General features: G+C 38.0%; 2 protein-coding genes across 2 annotated transcripts; both read right to left on the bottom strand.

The window, feature by feature from the left end:
• Positions 1-619: 619 nt before the first annotated feature.
• Positions 620-13,083, bottom strand: LOC149922031 (uncharacterized). Its single transcript, XM_090162222.1, has 3 exons — positions 11,188-13,083; positions 10,801-11,112; positions 620-658 (listed from the first exon to the last, which is right to left on the bottom strand). Exons 1-3 carry the CDS (start codon positions 13,081-13,083, stop codon positions 620-622), a joined length of 2,247 nt encoding a protein of 748 aa, XP_090018348.1.
• A 30-nt stretch (positions 13,084-13,113) lies between these two features.
• On the bottom strand, positions 13,114-15,126 carry LOC149922030 (uncharacterized). Its single transcript, XM_090162221.1, has one exon. The coding sequence runs from the start codon at positions 15,124-15,126 to the stop codon at positions 13,114-13,116; it is 2,013 nt and encodes a 670-aa protein (XP_090018347.1).
• Positions 15,127-20,070: the final 4,944 nt, after the last annotated feature.

The raw sequence follows: 20,070 nt of genomic DNA, 5'->3' as shown, positions 1-20,070 counted from the left end.
GGGGATTAGTAACGTTTTTCTTAAAAATAGTTCCGTCGTGTATCCGCCGACACCACTTTTTAAGCGCGCACTAGCCCCATTCTGAGCATTGACAGTGGGCCTTCTGTAATCGTACTTAGTGAAATCGTATCAACTTAAATAGTAACAAAAATAACAACCCCATACTAAAAAAGCGATGGGCCATCTATAACGCGACCTAGAGGACAGTACCAAGCCTTACGCATCAAGTATTTAATTTTAAATTATCAAAAACGTTAAAACGCCCAAAAAAGTGCAAGTTTTTCAAGTAAATTAAAACCTGAAATAAGCGTGTGTGGCCCAAAAATACAAAACACCTAGAAAATGAACAAAAAATTTAATTGATTTTATAAACTACCGGAATATCACGTGGAAATTATTAGGACACCGAAACTGTGATGTCGGCGAACACACGACGAAAATAAGTACAACGAAACACATGAAAATGACCAAAAATGTGAAATTTTTTAAATTAAATTAAAAAATTAAATATTCATTTGCGGAAAAAATTAAAAAATACCCTCGGCATCTACGTGACATTTTGACAAGGTCTATCAGGCGCAACCAAAATGAATATAAAATTCAATGAGGACGCTGTAGTTCACTTCACCCCAACTTCCTTTTCATTTAAACTATGAATCTGCAAGTTCAACACAAAACTTTAATTAATGCAAATTTTTCACCAAATATATGTTACCACTTTATTTTTTATCTACACAGCTAGTCAGACTTGGAAAAGGTTGTTTTTAATGAGGGTTCAATCGAGGGGTTATTCACTGTTGCAAAATTTTGTACACCTGATTTCAGATTTCTGGTGATTTCACTTTTGATTTAACGTTATGAAAGCTACTGATTTGAAGTGATTTAAGAGATTTCACTGCTGATTGGTACACCTGATTTCAAAAGTGGCTAACCCCTCGGGTTCAATTACAATTGAAAAAAAAAAAGCTTAAGCTTTGTTGAGATTTTAATGTTCCGCACCCTATAACACTTATTTAAAAGCTTAAGCAATTTTTATTTCAAATGTGATTGAACCCTCACTAAAAACAACCTTCCCCAAGTCTGAATCGCTGTGTAGGTTAAAATGAAAATGGTGAAATTGTTTTTGAGTTAAATAATTCTGCTTCAGTGTGAAAATTTGCATAAATTAACGGTTATGCGTTGAACAATCTTCAGTGTTTTCAGAATTAAACGTAATGGAAATTGCCTTTAAATATATTTAAAAATAATCATTATCAGTCTGTGTCCACTTATTGATTATGGTAGGAGATGGGAAATTTTCATTTAGGTAGTTTTTTTTTAATTTGAGTTTGAAATTTTGATACGCTATACCATTTATTTTATTTTATTAAAAGCTCACTAAAAACAACCTTCCCCAAGTCTGACAGGCTCTGTAGGTTGAAAATGAAGTGACTAAATATTTTTGGCTTCAATAGTTGTTCTTCTGGGTAAAAATTTGCATTTATTAAAAGGTATCGTGTTGAATGGTCCCGGAGCTTCAGTGTTTTGAGAATTAAATGTAGGGGATGTTGCCTTTAAATATAGTTGAAAATAGGCATTGTTAGACTGTGTTCACCAATTGGTTATGGTAAAAAATTGAAAATTTTCTTTTAGACCACTTTTTCAAATTTGAGTTTTAAATAAATGATAATATATAAAAATTTAAAACTCAAATTTCAAAAAGTTGCCTGAATGAAAACTTTCTATCTCCTACCATAATCAATGGGTGAACACAGATTAACAATGCCTATTTTCAACTATATTTAAAGGCAACTTCCCTTACATATAATTCTGAAAACACAATACTATTAGGTGTGCTATTTTCTTTTAAACTTTTACCGTATTTAGTTAAGCCCAGGTCATTTATTTATATGTAAAATACAATACATATTTTTACTCAACTTTAATGACTTAATTATTTACTTGAGTATTACTTAATTATTATGAAATTCTACTTACTTATTTGTTGTGATGATAATTTTGTCTGCATGGCAATTTCTGGCAAAGTCCGATATTATGAGTGAGCCACGACCTAACCGTTAAGCTTGTTTCCACTAGCGCGCATCATAATGTTATTTTCTTTACGCGCGTAAAAACGTTTGAACGTTTCAAAGCTGAGAAATGCGTCGTTGCGCGCGCCAGTGAAAAACAAGCATTCACTCTTTGAAAACCGCGGTCAGGCGTCAGCTATCTCAACAAGAGGGCAAGACATAGGTAATTTGATATTAATATGTAACACAGGCGCTCCTTAAACGACCCTTTAGATGCATCATAGATGTTCCATGTTCAACCGATGTCCTATGGACAAATAGAGTACGGATTAGACCATTTAGAGTACACGTTGAACATCTGTATTGCAGTTGTAAATATTGTTAGGAACCTGACATTTTATCGGGTGAAAGACGGGGTATTTTAGGGGATCCGAGCTGCTTAAAGTTAAGCAGACGATAGTATTAGTTTTCTTTTTACCAAGTGGGCAGAGGAGAGCCAAATTGAGGTGCCATCTACTAACAAGAAGGCGCGGTGTAAATATTTGTTCTACTAATCACGCTGCGGGAGGCATCCCGATAAACTTAAAAGATAAGATAAGCCAGGGATATAAAGGGAGTTTCCTGGGCAAAGAGAGGGCAGTGTGAACTGTAGCGCAGAGTCGAATGTGAAGGAACGTGGGCGTCAAGAGTGGGCGCTAGTCGAAATAGAAGCGCGAGAAGTACGTGCAAGAGTCGTGTCCCTCTGGAAAGGACTGTGTAGTGTAGTGTGGTGAATCCAAAGACTGTGTTTGAGGAAGTATTTGTGCGCGGTAATTGTATCAAATCTCTTGTTGTTTCTTTGAATTATTTTGGATTATTATGCTAAATAAAGTGTATATTGGATTATAGTTGCTTATATCTGGCCGGGCCCTCATTGTGTGATTATTTATGCGATGCCCTTGAACTATTAAGATTGACCCCGTAGAATCAGATGTTTTGTATAACCGCATGGTAGGCACGCTCAACCATGTGTCCCATAAAAACCCAAGTTTATATCAATAATTTAGTAAGCAATCTTCCGACCCGAAATCTGTGTCACCCAGTACCAGATTCCTTAATTTATTGTAGTATCAAAGCTGTGTCTTCCAGAACCAGCCCCAGTCCTTCCGTAACTTTAGTTGAACCCTTGGCCCCTAAGGAAAAGTAAGCTAGAGCAACGTTCTAAATTTCTTGATAAGTGTATTGTATTAGGTTAATTTGAACCTTTGAGTTACAATAAAACTCTATTGTCATTGCATTGGTTGTATTTGCTCTACTCACTTACACTTGGTACCCCAACGGCAACTCGAACAATCCGAACCACAAATAAATGTGATGTACACGACGCCAAAGAAAGCCTAAAAAACTCTCTTTGCATTTATTGGCGTGGGATCCTCTATTAAAGCCTTAAACTTAAAGCCCCCTCGTTCGTAATTGTACCCGGTTTCGGCCACGAAAACGGAAGCGTCGTTATAAAATGTAAATATCATCTAAGTCCTACATAATGAACATCTGTAAGACATGAAGGCATTTTATGTGTTCAACCGATGTTTTTAGGCGCTCTTTAGATGTCATAAAGATTTGCTGTGTGGTATGTTTACTGTTATTAGACATTTTATTTATATATCGATATAAATGGTAAATTGATTACTAGATTTGAACGGTGATCAGATGTACGTTGTTCTCACGTATATTTATTTTTAAAGATATCACTAGATTGAACCAAAGTGTAGATATTTCGTGTATAAGTAGTAGATAAATAACAAGGTTGGAATGGTGTTCAGCTGTACGTTGTGCTTACGTATGTATTTGGTGAAGATATCACTAATTTGGAAAAAAGGTAGATATTTCGTGTATAAATAGTAGATATATTACTATGTTGGAATGGTGTGCATCTGTATGTGGTGCTCACGTATTTATTTGGTGAGGATATCACTTGCAAAAATAAATATATATTAACTTTTGGGACGGACTGATTGCTGAGAGTTACGGTAAACGTCACAGCTTCCAAATGTTCACGGTTTTCGTCGAATTATCAATTTGCGATGGTATTGAGCGGGATGACAGGCGATTGTTCTACCACAGCACCACTGACACATATTACGCTACAACGATATTATGACAAACAGCCTTGGAGAAAGTCCGTTTTCCTTTACGCTTTTCTAAACTTATTAACGTCAATTTCTCCGATATCATTTTTATTATTTAAAATAAAATTAAAAGAAATTAATTTACGGTCGTGGTCAGGAATCGAACCCATTCGTAACGAAACCGTGGGTACCAGCCGTTGGGGTATTGATTTTAGCGGTACGATCTTTTAATTCTAGAATTCAAGTTTATATTTCACATTGGCACCTTTTCAAATAAAATTCTGTTCAGCACACGAGTGTGGATGTTACTTTGTGGTTTAAGATTTACCATTTCTTGGAATATTTTTTCGGAAACTGAAAAAAAAAACCAACCTGGAATGCCGAATCACTTTAATTACCAAAATTTAAAAATCTAATTAACTTGTCATTTCGTATGAATTTGCAATGTCCTTCTGTGGAATGTGAATAAAGATGTTATAGATAATGCTAATTAACTACTATGAAATATGTACCATCATCACTTGAATAGTCACCCGAAATTTCGGAAGTACCCTAGTGTTGTATGCATATCCTTTATCAAAAATCATTCCAGGAACCATTGCAAATAAAAATCATCGGCGCAAAAATTTCCCCGGGGAAAAAGTAGAGGGGTCAGGGCGCCCGGCGTGAAATTGAAGAGGGTGCGGGTAACCCCACTGCCACCGTGGCTGGCACGTCTCTTCGGTAACGATTGTGAACCCGAGAAGCTATCGGGTCGGACTTTGGCTAGAACTTTTGGATCTAACTCGACGGTAAGATTTATTAATGTCATTCATACCTGAAAATCGATCTTCTCTACCTGGTTCTAGAAATGTTTTTGAAGTACTAACTATTTTGGAGAAAAAAAATCATTTCAAATATTCGGCCGTATTCTGCATGACCCCGCAAGTAAGAAGGGAACCGCCTACTTACTTCGGCGCTACCATTCGACGAGAGCTCACTGATTTCCCTCTTCTTCCCCTCTTGCTTGGCCAATTGAAGAGCTGCAGTGACGTCACTAGTGTGACGTGACTCTTGATGACCCATGTTCCGGAAATAACGTTAAAGCGCCCCCTACACCAAAATTAAGCGGACAGTGCCATCTAGTGTTATTTTAGGGAAGATAATTTGCAATGCCATCTATTTTTCATTTTTTATTCAAAACTTTTGTAATGCCATCTTCTTACAAACCGAAAAGTAATAGCCCTAAAACAATGCCATCTACTTTAAATTTCATTAACTTTAGAACAATATCTTTTAGGATAATAACAATAATTAAAAATAGCCTTCCATAGTAATCTGAATCTTGTTTGAAATTAAAACAATATATAATTATTTTTTACAATATTTTTATTACATATTCAGCTTTAGTGTACAATTTATTGAATAAAATTTACATAAAAGTACAGCCAACTTTGACCACTCAGTTGCGCGGGAAAAACGAAAGAAGAGCTTCATAAAGTTACCAACAAGTGACGAATATTCTTTAGTTCGTTTACTTTATGGAATTAAATTCTAGCAAGAATTATGAACCTGTAGGCCATAAAAAATTATGCACCTATAAGCCATGTCGAAATAGGAACCTGTAGGAGTAGCGAACTAGCGATTGTATTATCAGTAGCTACTAAGCGGCTGGAGCTCTGTTCCAACAGCGAAATGTAGGCGGTGTAATAATAATAATAATAATACTCAGCTAGGCTAATACATCATTACACCTTTTATGTTGCTGTAATTATTTGTATTCAAATAGGGATGGCTCTTAAATCCACTTATGGAAATAACTGCTCGCCTATTCGCCATCCCTACAGGTTTTTTTTCCCAATCACCAAAATAAATAAAGTTTTTTAGTATTGTTTGGAATATGTGTAGAAATTTGTGAAATAAATATTTGACTCAATTCGGTTTTCTGACATAATTTTGTAAGCACTAAGCAATTGTTTAAAAATGGGTGATGAAGACCCTTCATATACTGCGGAGGAAGAGGAAGCCTCTATTCCCCATCTTAAGGAACCCAAATGTGAAGAGCTTCAGCGGCAAAAAATCAGTGCTCATAACTATAAGCAGAATAATCGTTGGGTAACAGTTGCACTCGTGGTTAATCTGCTTTTCTAGCCCCCAAAATTTCCTCATCTGATTTTAAAATAATGGAACAACCTAAAAACTGATGCAAGAAATAACATACTGGTGGCAGACATACTTAAAAATGAACCACTTAAAAGAAAACACTTGCACATATTATTGCATAAGTGTCGTACGCAGGAGTACCTTGTAGTATTTACATCTGAATAGGGGCTTTCTGTGAAAAATCTGCAATATATAAAGAGTGGTAATGATGCGAGGAGATAATTGTTAATTGTTACATTCAGCCTTCTGACTGCATCCAGAGAGAGTGAGACGTTCGGAAGATTAATGAAGCTTCTGGAGAAGTAAAATTTTTTAAGTAAAAAGCAATTGTGATAAAATAAATATTACCTTTAAGTATAATGCTAAGGAATTAACTGAGTTTAGTGCTATTGGTTGAAAAATATTCTTGCCAATTGTAACAGGACTTGGGGAAGTTTTCAAAGTTCGAAAAATTATGCAAGCGACAGCAGGATAAAATTATATTCCATCGACACATCAGCCCTAACAGTAAAAAAAAAATCATTACAGTACATATCATTCGTATTGACGTATTTTTAAGCCCCAGCCCTTGTGGGTTAGGACACTAAGCCAACGTGCAAAGATATCACCCAAATATACATGCGAATGTGTATTATTGATGTGCGCAGAGTTCATTCGGTAGTATGCATCTGCAAATAAAAATATTTGTATTTCCAAATTACTAAGGTAATCATAATTTACAAAGAGTATTGTACCATTGGCTCTCCAATTGTATAATTTTGTACCGGAAAGCCGCATGAGTTGATGAGCGTTACTGAACGTAGCCCAGTTTCGTGGTTACTAGACAAAACACGTTGAAACGAGCCTTAGCTGTAAAAAATAACGCCAATTAAAACCTTATGTACAATGATTGTAACGTACATATTAAATACCTGCTTCTCCAATGATGCGCTTAGCTAAACATTCTCAATTCCATGCTACCTTCATTAAAAATTTCTACTTCTTCCGCTAAGCCTATCGCTTCAATTCTCACGACAGCAGCAATAACTCCCATTGCAGTTTCGGCAAAATTCACTTTACAAATGATATTAAAAATGTCGGAAACTTTTAACCGGAAGTTGGGAATTCAAAACAAGTAATACGTCACACTAAAGCAGCCCTTCAATTGGCCAAGCAAGAGGGGAAAGAAGAGGGAAATCGGTAAGCTCTCGTCGAATGGTAGGGCTGAAGCAAGTAGGCGTTTCCCTTCTTACTTGCGGGGTCATGCAGAATACGGCCGATTGAATCAAATTAAAGATAAAAGGTTCTATGTTACCTCAGAAACTTTTTTGTGGTCGACTGTTGCATGGTAAAGTTTTCGATGCTGAATGCCTTGGAAACAAAGGCGCTTCAGGCAACGTAACACTTAATCGATTGATTGAATTTCCTTCTGTGGAATGTGAATAAAGATGTTATAGATATTGCTAATCAACTATTATGAAATATGTACCATCATCACTTGAATAGTCACTCGAAATTTCGGATGGTTTTCTCGTTTTTTGAGACTCATCACGATTTTATCGTGGTTTGGTTTTCGTTGTTGACCTTTTATCCGATTGATTTTCACAGTCAAGACATTTTACCTTTGCCTTCTTTAAATCGTCTATAAAACACTATTTCAACTGATTTTAAAAATGTTGACCTTTTTTATAAAATAGTTTTTTTTCGTAAACAATCTATTTTTCAGTGGGCTCCTCAGAATTTACGAGTGATCTTACCATTTTCTTACTATTTTTATATGGAGGCCATTAGCATTTTGTGTCGCCGTTCAACCAGTTTTTATAGAAACGGTCCTTTACGTAATCTAAAACTACACTACACAACGGGGTTTTTTTTAACTTCTTAAGTTTCACGTTTTTTTTTAAACCTTACCCTTAATCTTAATTTAAAATAACTTAAAATATATTTTATTTTATTTTAATTGTTTATCACCATGATTTTGAAGTTATCGTTCATTGTATAGCTGATGACAATACTCGCGGACCGTCTCGAAACGGCGTTTGCGTTTTTAAATAAACAATCGTTCAACAGTGATGTCTTTTAGAAGTAAAAACACTCTTATTAACAAAATACCATTGCAAACCCGCCGTATAAAACCCTATTGAAAATACGTACTTGACCCGACCATAAAATACCGTACACGAACCGCTAATATCTATACCCCAACGGCTGGTACCCACGGTTTCGTTACGAATGGGTTCGATTCCTGACCACGGTCGTAAATTAATTACTTTTAATTTCATTTTAAATAATAAAAATATTATAGGAGAAATTGAAGTTAATAAGTTAAAAAAAGCGTAAAGGAAAACGGACTTTCTCCAAGGCTGTTTGTCAAAATATCGTTGTAGCGTAATTTATGTCAGTGGTGCTGTGGTAGAACAATCGCCTGTCATCCCACTCAATACCATCGCAAATTGATAATTCGACGAAAACCGTGAACATTTGGAAGCTGTGACGTTTACCGTAACTCTCAGCAATCAGTCCGTCCCAAAAGTCAATAACTATTTATTTTTCCAAGTGATATCTTCACCAAATAAATACAATCGTAATATATCTAATATTTAAACACGAATTATCTACCTTTTTTCCCAATTAGTGATATCTTCACCAAATATTTACGGGAGCACAACGTACAGCTGAACACCATTCCAACCTTGTTATTTATCTACTACTTATGTTGCGGTTTAAAAGGCGCGAACTAGCTTTTGGGAGAGCTTGAAAGTTTTGAGTTAGAACAGCGGACTGAAACACCGCCCTAACTAGCACTGGGTACACCGGGACCTAGCACGTTAGACCTCGCGGATAAATTATAAAAATTGGACGAACTCTTCGTATAACAAAAACAACATTTTATTAATATTAGACTGCACGTTAGTCTTAAAGTTACAAATTTGAGAAATTACTTTTTGCTGGCCGGCGCACATTGCCTAGACCGAACAATATTAATCGCTGAGAACTTCTACCCTTCTATATTTTTTGGGCTTACACGAAAACTCGGATTGGGACCCGTTAGGAGTTTCACCCCCCGCACATACAATTGTGGACACTTGGAAAATTACCCGAAAATAACCCAAGCCCCATCCTTTCCAACTACACAATACAAGGTGGCGCCGTAAGTCTACGGGCTAACAACTCGTCGTTCAAAATAGCTCGGGGTTCCTTTTCCTACCTCGCTTTACCACTAATCCTGGTCAAAAATTGACAGTTATTCAAGGAAAAACCCTTTAGTGGCGATTGCCACATACAAAAAAAATACAGTAAAATATTCCCGTACACTTTTTGAAATATATACAACAAACAAAAAAATACATACAATACAAGTTAAATAATATACAAGATTAATTATATACAAAATTCACAACATTCTATTCTAATTGAAAACAAATATATTTACAGTATACAAACCAATTTGATTTTTAACACCCTCCCCACTTTTGAACCTGGTTCAAAAAAAAATGTTAAATTTCTAAGGGGTAGAGCATTTGGATTGACCGTTTTATACGGTTTCCATTCGGCAGCCGCACTACGTACGACCGCACAATACCATCCCTGCCCGTCTGGACTCCTTCAACTACCGCCATCTTCCACATTAATCTAGGAAGTCTTTTCTCTTCCACCAATACAACGTCATTTATCTTTAAAGGTTTGGACGGGCTGCGGGACGGTTTGTGATGGGCCGAACGCAATTCTAACAAATAACTAGACTTCCATCGCGACCAAAATCGGTCTAAAAGAGTTTGACGATATTTTAATTTTTTAGTTAACGCTCGCTGCGTTACGTTTTGGATCTCTCCATCGGAAAACACTCTTGATGGAAGGGAAGTTAATTTAGTTCCAATTAAAAAATGGGCCGGACACAATGGAGCCGGTTCCCCCGCTCCTTCGTATACATACGTAATAGGCCTCGAGTTTATCGTTGCCTCGACTTCAATCAAGAGGGTCTCTAACTCCTCGTACGATAGGGAGGTCAGACCGAGGGTTTTTCGAAGGGCCGTTTTCACCGAACGGACCATCCGCTCCCAAAACCCTCCCCACCAAGCCGCCCTATCCACAATATAGCGCCACTCGATTCTGAGGGATCCAACATATTTTGTAACGTCCGGGTGTCGAATGTTTTTTATCAGTTGTTTTAAATCGTTTTCGGCCTTCTTAAATGTTTTCGCATTGTCACTATAAATAATAGAACAAACGCCACGGCGAGCCACAAATCTCCGAAATGACAATAAAAATTTATCGGTGGTTAGATCGCTAACCAACTCTAAGTGTACGGCACGCGTAACACCGCAGGTGTATAATGCTATGTAACACTTTTCTCCTGATTTGTTAATTAGTGGCCCAGCGAAATCGATACCGCACACCGAGAACGGCGGGGACTGCGTTATTCGGGCCTCTGGCAATGGTGCCATAACCGCTACCGGCGCTTTCGTCTTAAATATTTTACACCTTGGGCAGCTACCTATTTCGCTTTTAATTAGTCGTCTAGCCTTAATCACCCAAAATTTTTCTCTAATTTCAACTAATACCTGATCAACGCCGGCATGTTTCAATCTAATGTGGCAATCGTCAATAATCAATTTCGTTAATCTGTGTTGGTGAGAAAGTATCCACGGATGCTTCTCCTGGTATGTGATATTGGCCGCGTCTAACCGACCGCCTACACGCAATAGACCATCTTCGTCTAATGAGGGTGACAAGGTGACAATTTTTGAAATTTTGGGAATTCCAATACCATTTTTTAGGGAGTTGATTTCGTTAATGTAATCGTCTTTCTGAGCTATTTTGACCCAGTATTTTTCGGCGGCGTTTAATTCCTCCGACGTTAGAGGGCCAGTAATCTTATCCAAATTTTTACACTTATTAAAACAATTCTTTACATAACGCTTAACATAAGCCGTCAATCTAAAAACTACATTAGCGGAGCTATATAGATTCACGTCTATTATTGTTTCATCGTTCCTTTCCTCAATGGAAATGGCTAATATCGCTTCCGCGTTCGTTCTCTTCTCCACTACAATCTCAGGGTCGTCCTCATTTACAGGTATGGTTTTCACCTCACATTCACCGTTTTCCAATAACCAAGGGGGTCCGTAAAGCCACAGTCGGGATGTTTTTAATTCCTCGACTGATTTACCGCGCGAGGGCAAATCGGCCGGGTTTTCCGCGCCAGCAACGTGTTCCCAAGCGGAGGGGTCGGTCAGATTTTGAATCTCCTTTACCCTGTTCGAGACAAAGGGTTTCCACCTGGATGCGTTATCTTTTACCCAATGCAGTACAATTGTCGAGTCTGTCCACATTCTAACAGCTCGAGGGGTGTAATCTAAGGTTTCTACTATTGTTTCCACGAGTCTAGCCCCCAAAACTCCTCCCATCAGCTCTAGTCGTGGCAAGGTCAAGGTTTGCAGGGGTGCTACTCTGGTCTTAGAGGCCACCATTGAGGTGACTACTTCCCCATTTGGATACTGTCTTTTTAAATAAATAACGGCAGCGTATGCATCCTTACTCGCGTCTACAAATCCATGAATTTCTATTTGGGGTTCTAAATCAGCGGGCTCTCTAGCAAAATAATATCTAGGTATTTGTATGGTCGCTATCTCTGGAAGCTCCCCGCACCACGCTTCAAATTTTCGCGTCAGATCACTAGGTAACGGCTCATCCCATTTCAACCCTCTACTCCACATTTCTTGGAAAATAAGCTTCGCTCTTATTGTGAAAGGGGACAAAAGACCCAGGGGGTCAAAAACTCTGGCGACAGCTTTCAAAACCCAACGCTTAGTATTTTCCTTGTTCGATAAAAAATTGATAATTTCAGCCACGTCAAAACTAAACGTATCTAGTCCTTCGTTCCAAGTCATGCCCAGAACTTTGGTGTGTTTAGTGAAGCTATAGGGGGTATTAAATCGTTGCTCGTCCTCCCTCAGATTCTTTTCCCCAAACTTATCGCGAATTTCCCTCGAATTACTATGGAACTTCCGTAATTTCATTCCGGCCTTTTCTAGTATGCTTTTTGTCCTTCCTATAATTTTGTCGACCTCCGCTACCCCTTTTCCACCCGAAACTAAATCGTCGACATAAAGGTCTTTTTCTAATACCGCGCTTGCCTCGGGGAAAGATTGTTTAAACTGTTTAGCGTGATATTTAATAGTTGCGGCCAACAAAAATGGGCTGGCCGTGCAACCGAAAGGGACCCTCGCGAATCTATAAGTAATAAATTCGTATTTATCTACCCCTTTTAAACCCTGAATCCAAAAAAATCTAAAGGCGTCCCTATCTTCTTTAATTACTCCAATTTGGTGAAAGGCTTTTTCTACATCGCCCGTATACCCGATTCTATGCGTCCAGAAACGCACTAACACTTTAAACAATTTTGGTAACAGATTTGGGCCAGATTCTAAACAATCGTTTAGAGAGGGCGTGTCCTTCGCGTGGGAAGACGCGTCGTACACGATCCTCAATTTCGTAGTTTCGCTACTCTCACGGGTGACCCCCCTGTGGGGCAAATAGTAACAATTTTTAGGCTCCTCGTTAAGTTCTTTTTCCTCGACTAGTTCTACTATCCCAGTTTTAAGTTGTTCTTTTATGATAGCGTCATATTTTTCTATTTCATTGGGTTTAGCTACCAATTTTCGTACTAAATTTACAGTTCTTCTCTTAGCTACTTCTAGGTTATTCCCTAATTGTTCCCTATTTGGCTTCCAAGGTAAAGCAACTTCATAGCGCCCATCCTTCAACTTAATATTTTCCTCAAAATCCCTCAACGTAGCCTCGATTTGGTTCGATTCGCTATAAACACTGTCTATTATCCCCATGGATTCTAAATTCCAAAAATCGCGCAATCGCTAAGAAACTAATTTTTCTTCAGACTGCTCTACGACGTGCATAACAGCTATGGTATTTACCCCTATGGAAGAGTTTTGTCCGCCGGACCTTCCCTGTACCGTCCAACCGAAAACAATGTTAATGGCCATCAAATCGGGGGACAACCTTTCAAATTGGTCAGTGCAAACTTTCCAGAAGTAATCAGCCCCAATTAAAATTTCAATGGGACAGTTCATCTCCGCGCCCTCTAGACCGACCAAATCTGAAAGTTCTAAATTTCTACTCCTCATCTGTTCCTTCACCTGGTCATCGGGCATCGCGAATACAGCCCCGTTAATAGAGGGAGTCTCAAGCGCTAAAATTTCTACTTCTTCCCCATGGTTTACGTTTTTAAGAGTAACCCTAACTTTTCTTCTCATAGATCTAATAGGGACCTCACTTTCAAAAGGGAACAAGTTCATGTTTTCGTTTCCAACAACCTCCAACTGTAGCTTTCGGGACAGTTCCTCCTTAATGAAACTACGGTGACTGGCTCCATCTAGGACGCACCTTACTCTCACATTCTTTTTAAATTGGTCTCTAATTTCTGCCCGAGCTGTTTGTAAAAGGATGACTTTAGAACTATCCGCATTTGTGGCTAGGGTTACCGAGTCTTGGTTACTAGGGGGCTTTTTATCTTTATCGTTTTTAACGGTTTTGGCATCGGTCTGATCCGATTTCCTATCGTCCGCGGGCTTCTCTATAAGTTGATCGCACACCGCCGAATTATGCCTACGTCTACAATTTTTACAACTTTGGATTCTGCCCCTGCATTGGTGGGAGGAATGCCCCGACCTCATGCAAAGGAAACACAATCTCTTTTGTATCACAATAGCTCTCTTATCTGGTATTGAAATTCCCGTACAAATGTAAAAAGGATGATCAGTACTGTTACAAAAAACGCATGCCTTAATACTACTCTGAACACCCGTATTTAGTGCGGCTGCCGAAAATGATTTTTGATTCGCGCCTTTACTAGAGATTTGCCCGCCCTTAGAGGTTTTATCTAGCGTACTACTGGCCTTAGGTTGCGAGGGACCCGCTCTATGAACGGCTTGGGCTCGTTCACGACATTGGATTTCTTCATTTAAAAAAGACAATAGTTCGACTATCCTGAACGGCCGACTCTGGCTGCCGCCTCGATGGAATAATTCGAGTAGATCTAACGGCAGCAGGCCTCCCACAATATGGGCCAATAGTTCGCCATAATTATTTGTCATATGACCCAAAGAGGTCAAACCCCTAACTTCTATTTGACACGTATCGTGCAGGTGCCTTAAGCCCGCTACGTCCGAAGACTTAGTAACGGGTGTTAACTTCAAAAAATTATTCAATCTAGCGCTAACCTGCAGGTCTTCACGTCCAAAACGTTTCTTTAAAATATCAATGGCTATCTCGTAATTTTCCGCCGTTAAATTTAAACCTTCTATAGCAGTTTCGGCTGCTCCCTTTAAATACGATTTTAAATAATTAAATTTATCGACATTGCATAATTGCCTATTCTTGTGGATTGCTCCTTCAAATTGGGTCCAGAATCCATGCCATTTGTCTAGCTGTCCGTCAAACTTTTTTAGCTCCAATTTAGGGAGTCGAACTGCTGCCGCTGCGGGTGAAACGATGGTTTCCTGATCGGAATGCTGAGATCCTGATGATCCGTTCTCAACCCTCGTTGTGACCGTGCCCTGTGTGTTTTTCTCGTGAATCCACGCTTTTGCCCGATTCCTCCAAACGACGAGTCTGTCGCTGTATAGCTCCATATCGGCGAGCTCCTTATCTTGTTCTTCTTCCGACGTTTTCGAATAAAGTAGCTGGTCATCTAAGGCGTTCAACTTTGGTTCTCTCGAATCCAGCTGGGCTACGTAATCGCTTAGCTCGCGCTCCGATACGGGCGTGGCTTTCTCGAGTTCATCTTTAATTAGGTTGCAAATTCTCGTTACCGCTCCGCGTAAAACTTTACGCTGCTTTTCCAACAGCTTCGTATCTGCCGTTGCCATCGTAGCCATCAAATATCAAACAGTCCAATTCTTAAAGTTACCACGAGAATCCCGGGTTTCGGCACCAATAATGTTGCGGTTTAAAAGGCGCGAACTAGCTTTTGGGAGAGCTTGAAAGTTTTGAGTTAGAACAGCGGACTGAAACACCGCCCTAACTAGCACTGGGTAAACCGGGACCTAGCACGTTAGACCTCGCGGATAAATTATAAAAATTGGACGAACTCTTCGTATAACAAAAACAACATTTTATTAATATTAGACTGCACGTTAGTCTTAAAGTTACAAATTTGAGAAATTACTTTTTGCTGGCCGGCGCACATTGCCTAGACCGAACAATATTAATCGCTGAGAACTTCTACCCTTCTATATTTTTTGGGCTTACACGAAAACTCGGATTGGGACCCGTTAGGAGTTTCACCCCCCGCACATACAATTGTGGACACTTGGAAAATTACCCGAAAATAACCCAAGCCCCATCCTTTCCAACTACACAATACAAGGTGGCGCCGTAAGTCTACGGGCTAACAACTCGTCGTTCAAAATAGCTCGGGGTTCCTTTTCCTACCTCGCTTTACCACTAATCCTGGTCAAAAATTGACAGTAATTCAAGGAAAAACCCTTTAGTGGCGATTGCCACATACAAAAAAAATTGCCACATACAAAAAAAATACAGTAAAATATTCCCGTACACTTTTTGAAATATATACAACAAACAAAAAAATACATACAATACAAGTTAAATAATATACAAGATTAATTATATACAAAATTCACAACATTCTATTCTAATTGAAAACAAATATATTTACAGTATACAAATCAATTTGATTTTTAACAACTTATGCACGAAATATCTACACTTTGGTCCAATCTAGTTATATCTCCAAAAATATATACGTGAGAACAACGTACATCTGAACGCCATTCCAATCTAGTAATCTATTTACCATTTATACACAAATATCTACCATTTTTCCAATCTTGTGATTTATATTCTATATATATTTACCAAGAAAACACTGGTAGTGGAACACTTTAGTGAAAATGTGTTTTAAATACCAACTATACACTTTGAAACAACGTAGTTATCTTTCCCAACACGAGATAAAAACGATCAATATATACTAAATTTAAGTTAAAAAGAGCCACCTATGGACTGCATTGTAAAGGATGATAAAATTGGCGAATAAGTAGGTAAGTCCATAATGAAAAGGGATAATAAACAAATTTGAAGAAATTTAAAAACTCACTAATAGCTCGTACCGATAGATCTTCGAGCAAACAAAAACGCGAAACTCGGACCAAACAGATCTTCGAGTGAATAATTAAATTAAATAGCCAGAAAATCCAACGGTAGACCGGTTTCGTCCTATTTGGGACTCGTCAGTACCGTGCGGGAAATCTGGCTTGCGAATATAACACCGAATAGAGAAACTAAGCCTAAATATGAAAAATTTCAAAACGAGTTGCATAGCCACGGAAAGCCGAATGCTATGCTTCCTGGGAGGTTACTCTAATAATTTCACTACCATGGCAAAAACACTTTTCTCGTTAAGATTTTTTATAATTTTTGCAGTTAGAGCTTTAAGAAATGGCCAAAGCTCACGTTTCGGATATTGAAATCCACCCTCATATCATCACCACCCCAAAATATCCAACGTGTGCTTGGCCTTCTTTGTCCATGCTCATAGCTTTGCTAATATTGTAATATTTCCCAAACATGGTTTTGTTCTTGAACAGTTTTATAATATCCGAGAGACATCCCCCTCCAAATGAAGAACGAGCAAATGATCATCATATAGTGAATACCCATTATCACAATCCATGGCTTCCAAACAAATATCTCCGTAAGCTAGAAATGTAAAAGAATAATTGATGGCAAATGACTCGTCCAATTCGTCTATTGCTATTTCATGGTCCATTTTCAACTAAAGATAAAATATCTTTACTTCATCATTAATGACATTAACAGACGATTTAAATAGTACACATAGGGAAACTTTGGTAATTTCCTCAACGCGGATAATTTTTCTTTCTGCCTTGGACTCCGTCATTTCTAAATCTAAATTTTCAACTATTAATACTGTTATGACCAAAATGGATTTTTTAGAAGCTTTACTTACTTTTTTGAAGTTTTGAACTCCAAGCAGAAGTCGATACGAACGTCGCTCGCTGAAATGAAGCGGAAAAATACGGGCACTAAATTTAAAACCGCGATTCGGCGTACACGACTGCGTTTTCGTGCGTTTAGAGCCAGCGAAGGTACATGTATAATTTTTACAACCTACATGAACACTTCTCTCGTAGAGATATGTTATAAGCTACTGGTTTTAGTTATTAATCAGAACCAAGACAACAATACTGTTATTTAACACGTAATCCTTTACAATTTAATATTTTATCAATTTACTATTACTTTATTGTGACCCATGGGTAATATTTTTGCTATGATTCGTTCAAACTAGGAATATTTAAAGATCTTAAAAATATCAGGGAAATTTTAAATAAAATAGGAAAATCTATGAGAGTTTCGAATTAAATTTTCTATTGACGCCTGAGAATCGAGAAAAATGGTTTTGACTACAATATTAACCTTGTTTGCCTCAAATTTAGTTTAAGGTAATCAAAAGATTTAAATTTAAAAATAGCTATAAAATAAAATTCACTAAGTGACGGCTACTTCATGATAAAATGTCTAACCTCTCTGGCGAGCTTTCTAGCGACGTCCAAATAATTTAGACGTCGCTTGAAAAGGGGCTACATGCCACATGAACCCTAAATGTAGAAAATTTGCCATAACATAAATTGAAATACCTAATTGCTTTGCTGTATAGATTTTGGTGAATTTGCGTATCAGAGTTTTTATGATAGTTTTGCAGGTCGGTTCTTTTCAATCACGTTTGGACAAGTTTCGGGGCTGTATTTCCTAGCCAATTCCCCATTTTCCTCTTGTAAACATCTGAATTAGTTTTATATTTTTGTATAGTTGTACTGTTGTTTCGCTTAGTTTTCCTATTAACCGTATCACTTAACTTCTAATCAAAAACAAATTGTTTTCTATACAGGGTCTTTTTTTTTGCTCGGAAAAGTGTTTTTTTTTCAAAAACTATTTATAGTACCGATTTCAAATTTGGAAGGTCAATTCTCTATACCGGGGGACATCAGTTTGAGAAATTTGAGCGTTTTCGGTAATGTTTTTCACCAATTTTGAAAAATTATTTTTCGACCACTAGGTGCGAGATAAAAAATTTCTATTATAAAGTTGTAGGCCGTCATCGAAAACCCTTAAAAATTGTTCACTCGACGAAAAACAACTTATTTATCAGTGAAAATTCGAGCTTGAAAAATTTACAAGTTGGTGAAGCCAAATTACGATTGTTTGAAACGATAATTGAAAAGGGAACAAGTCTAATACAAACGTAGTAGAGTTTTCACACTTGAAAAAATGTACACGTTTGGTTTTTAAATGCAGATATTTTATTCACATAAATTTTTACAAAACATTTTCAATAATATCACCATTGGCTGCAACACAGGTTTGTGCGCGGACAATTAAGTTCTCAAACGCTTTCTCTACCATTTCTGGTGTGACGTCTCGGCAAGCACTGATTATTCATCTAATGAGTTCCTCCCTAGTTTCAATGGGCGTGGCGTATACCTTTGCTTTAACGAATCCCCAGAGAAAATAATCCAGCGGTGTTAGGTCAGGTGACCTTGCTGGCCAATGCACTGGACCATTTCTCCCTATCCACCTTTCAGGAAACTCGTTGTTGAGGTGCTCAGTTACTTGCCGGGAAAAATGCGGAGGGGCGCCATCTTGCTGAAACCACAACTGACGTCTTTCAGCCAATGGAAGGTCGTCGATTGCGTCACTCAGTTCATTCTGTAGAAAATGTAAATACCTTTGGCCGTTGAGGTTCGTCGGCAGGAAAAAGGGACCAATCAAACGGTTTCCAACAAGTCCAACCCAAACATTGACCCGTTCAAATTGAACCTGGTGATGATATTCAAAACCCCAATGTGGGTTGATGTCAGACCAAAGATGGCTGTTTTGATGATTAAAGGGCCCATCTCTAGAAAATGACGCTTTGTCGGAGAACAAAACATGGAGCAAAAATTGTCTATCTTCTTGGACAGCATTTAGTAACCAGTTGCTAAATTCATAACGTCTTTGATGGTCTCCGTCAATTAGTCCTTGGTGGAGCGTAGCTCTGTATGGGTGATAGCGATTCTTACGAAGAATTTTCCACACACGATTTGCAGAACAACCCAAATCAGCAGCGGCGTTAGCGCAACTGTGACGAGGATATGCCACAAAGTACGCGAGTACATTGTTCTCGAAGTCTAAATCCGGTTGACCCAATCCGCGAAACCTAGGTTGCAAGTTACCAAATTGATTGAAATCGTGAATTGCTCGTCTTACTGTATTTACAGATGGTGCTCCATTTGGATGTCTTTCTGCGAAGATTTCAGTCACTCTTCTAAGGTTTTGCGCTGCTTCTCCATTGTAAATGGCAACTATCTCGGTACGCTCAGCTACTGAATAACGAGGCATTGTTCGAAATATTATCAAACACTGATAATAATCTCCCAAAGTTTTCCTTTAAATACCCAATGCATGTTTAGGATTGACCTATAGCCTCGTGTTTTTTAAATCCGGTCGTTTTTTTAACCAAAGTTTCAACTGGATTAGGTAATTCGGTTTCAATTATCGTTTCAAACAATCGTAATTTGGCTTCACCAACTTGTAAATTTTTCAAGCTCGAATTTTCACTGATAAATAAATTGTTTTTCGTCGAGTGAACAATTTTTAAGGGTTTTCGATGACGGCCTACAACTTTATAATAGAAATTTTTTATCTCGCACCTAGTGGTCGAAAAATAATTTTTCAAAATTGGTGAAAAACATTACCGAAAACGCTCAAATTTCTCAAACTGATGTCCC

Source organism: Leiobunum rupestre, chromosome 11 (assembly GCF_980474605.1).
Source record: "Leiobunum rupestre chromosome 11, qqLeiRupe1.1.hap1, whole genome shotgun sequence".
Lineage (NCBI taxonomy): Eukaryota > Metazoa > Arthropoda > Arachnida > Opiliones > Sclerosomatidae > Leiobunum > Leiobunum rupestre.
This window is presented reverse-complemented; position numbering and strand designations above follow the sequence as displayed.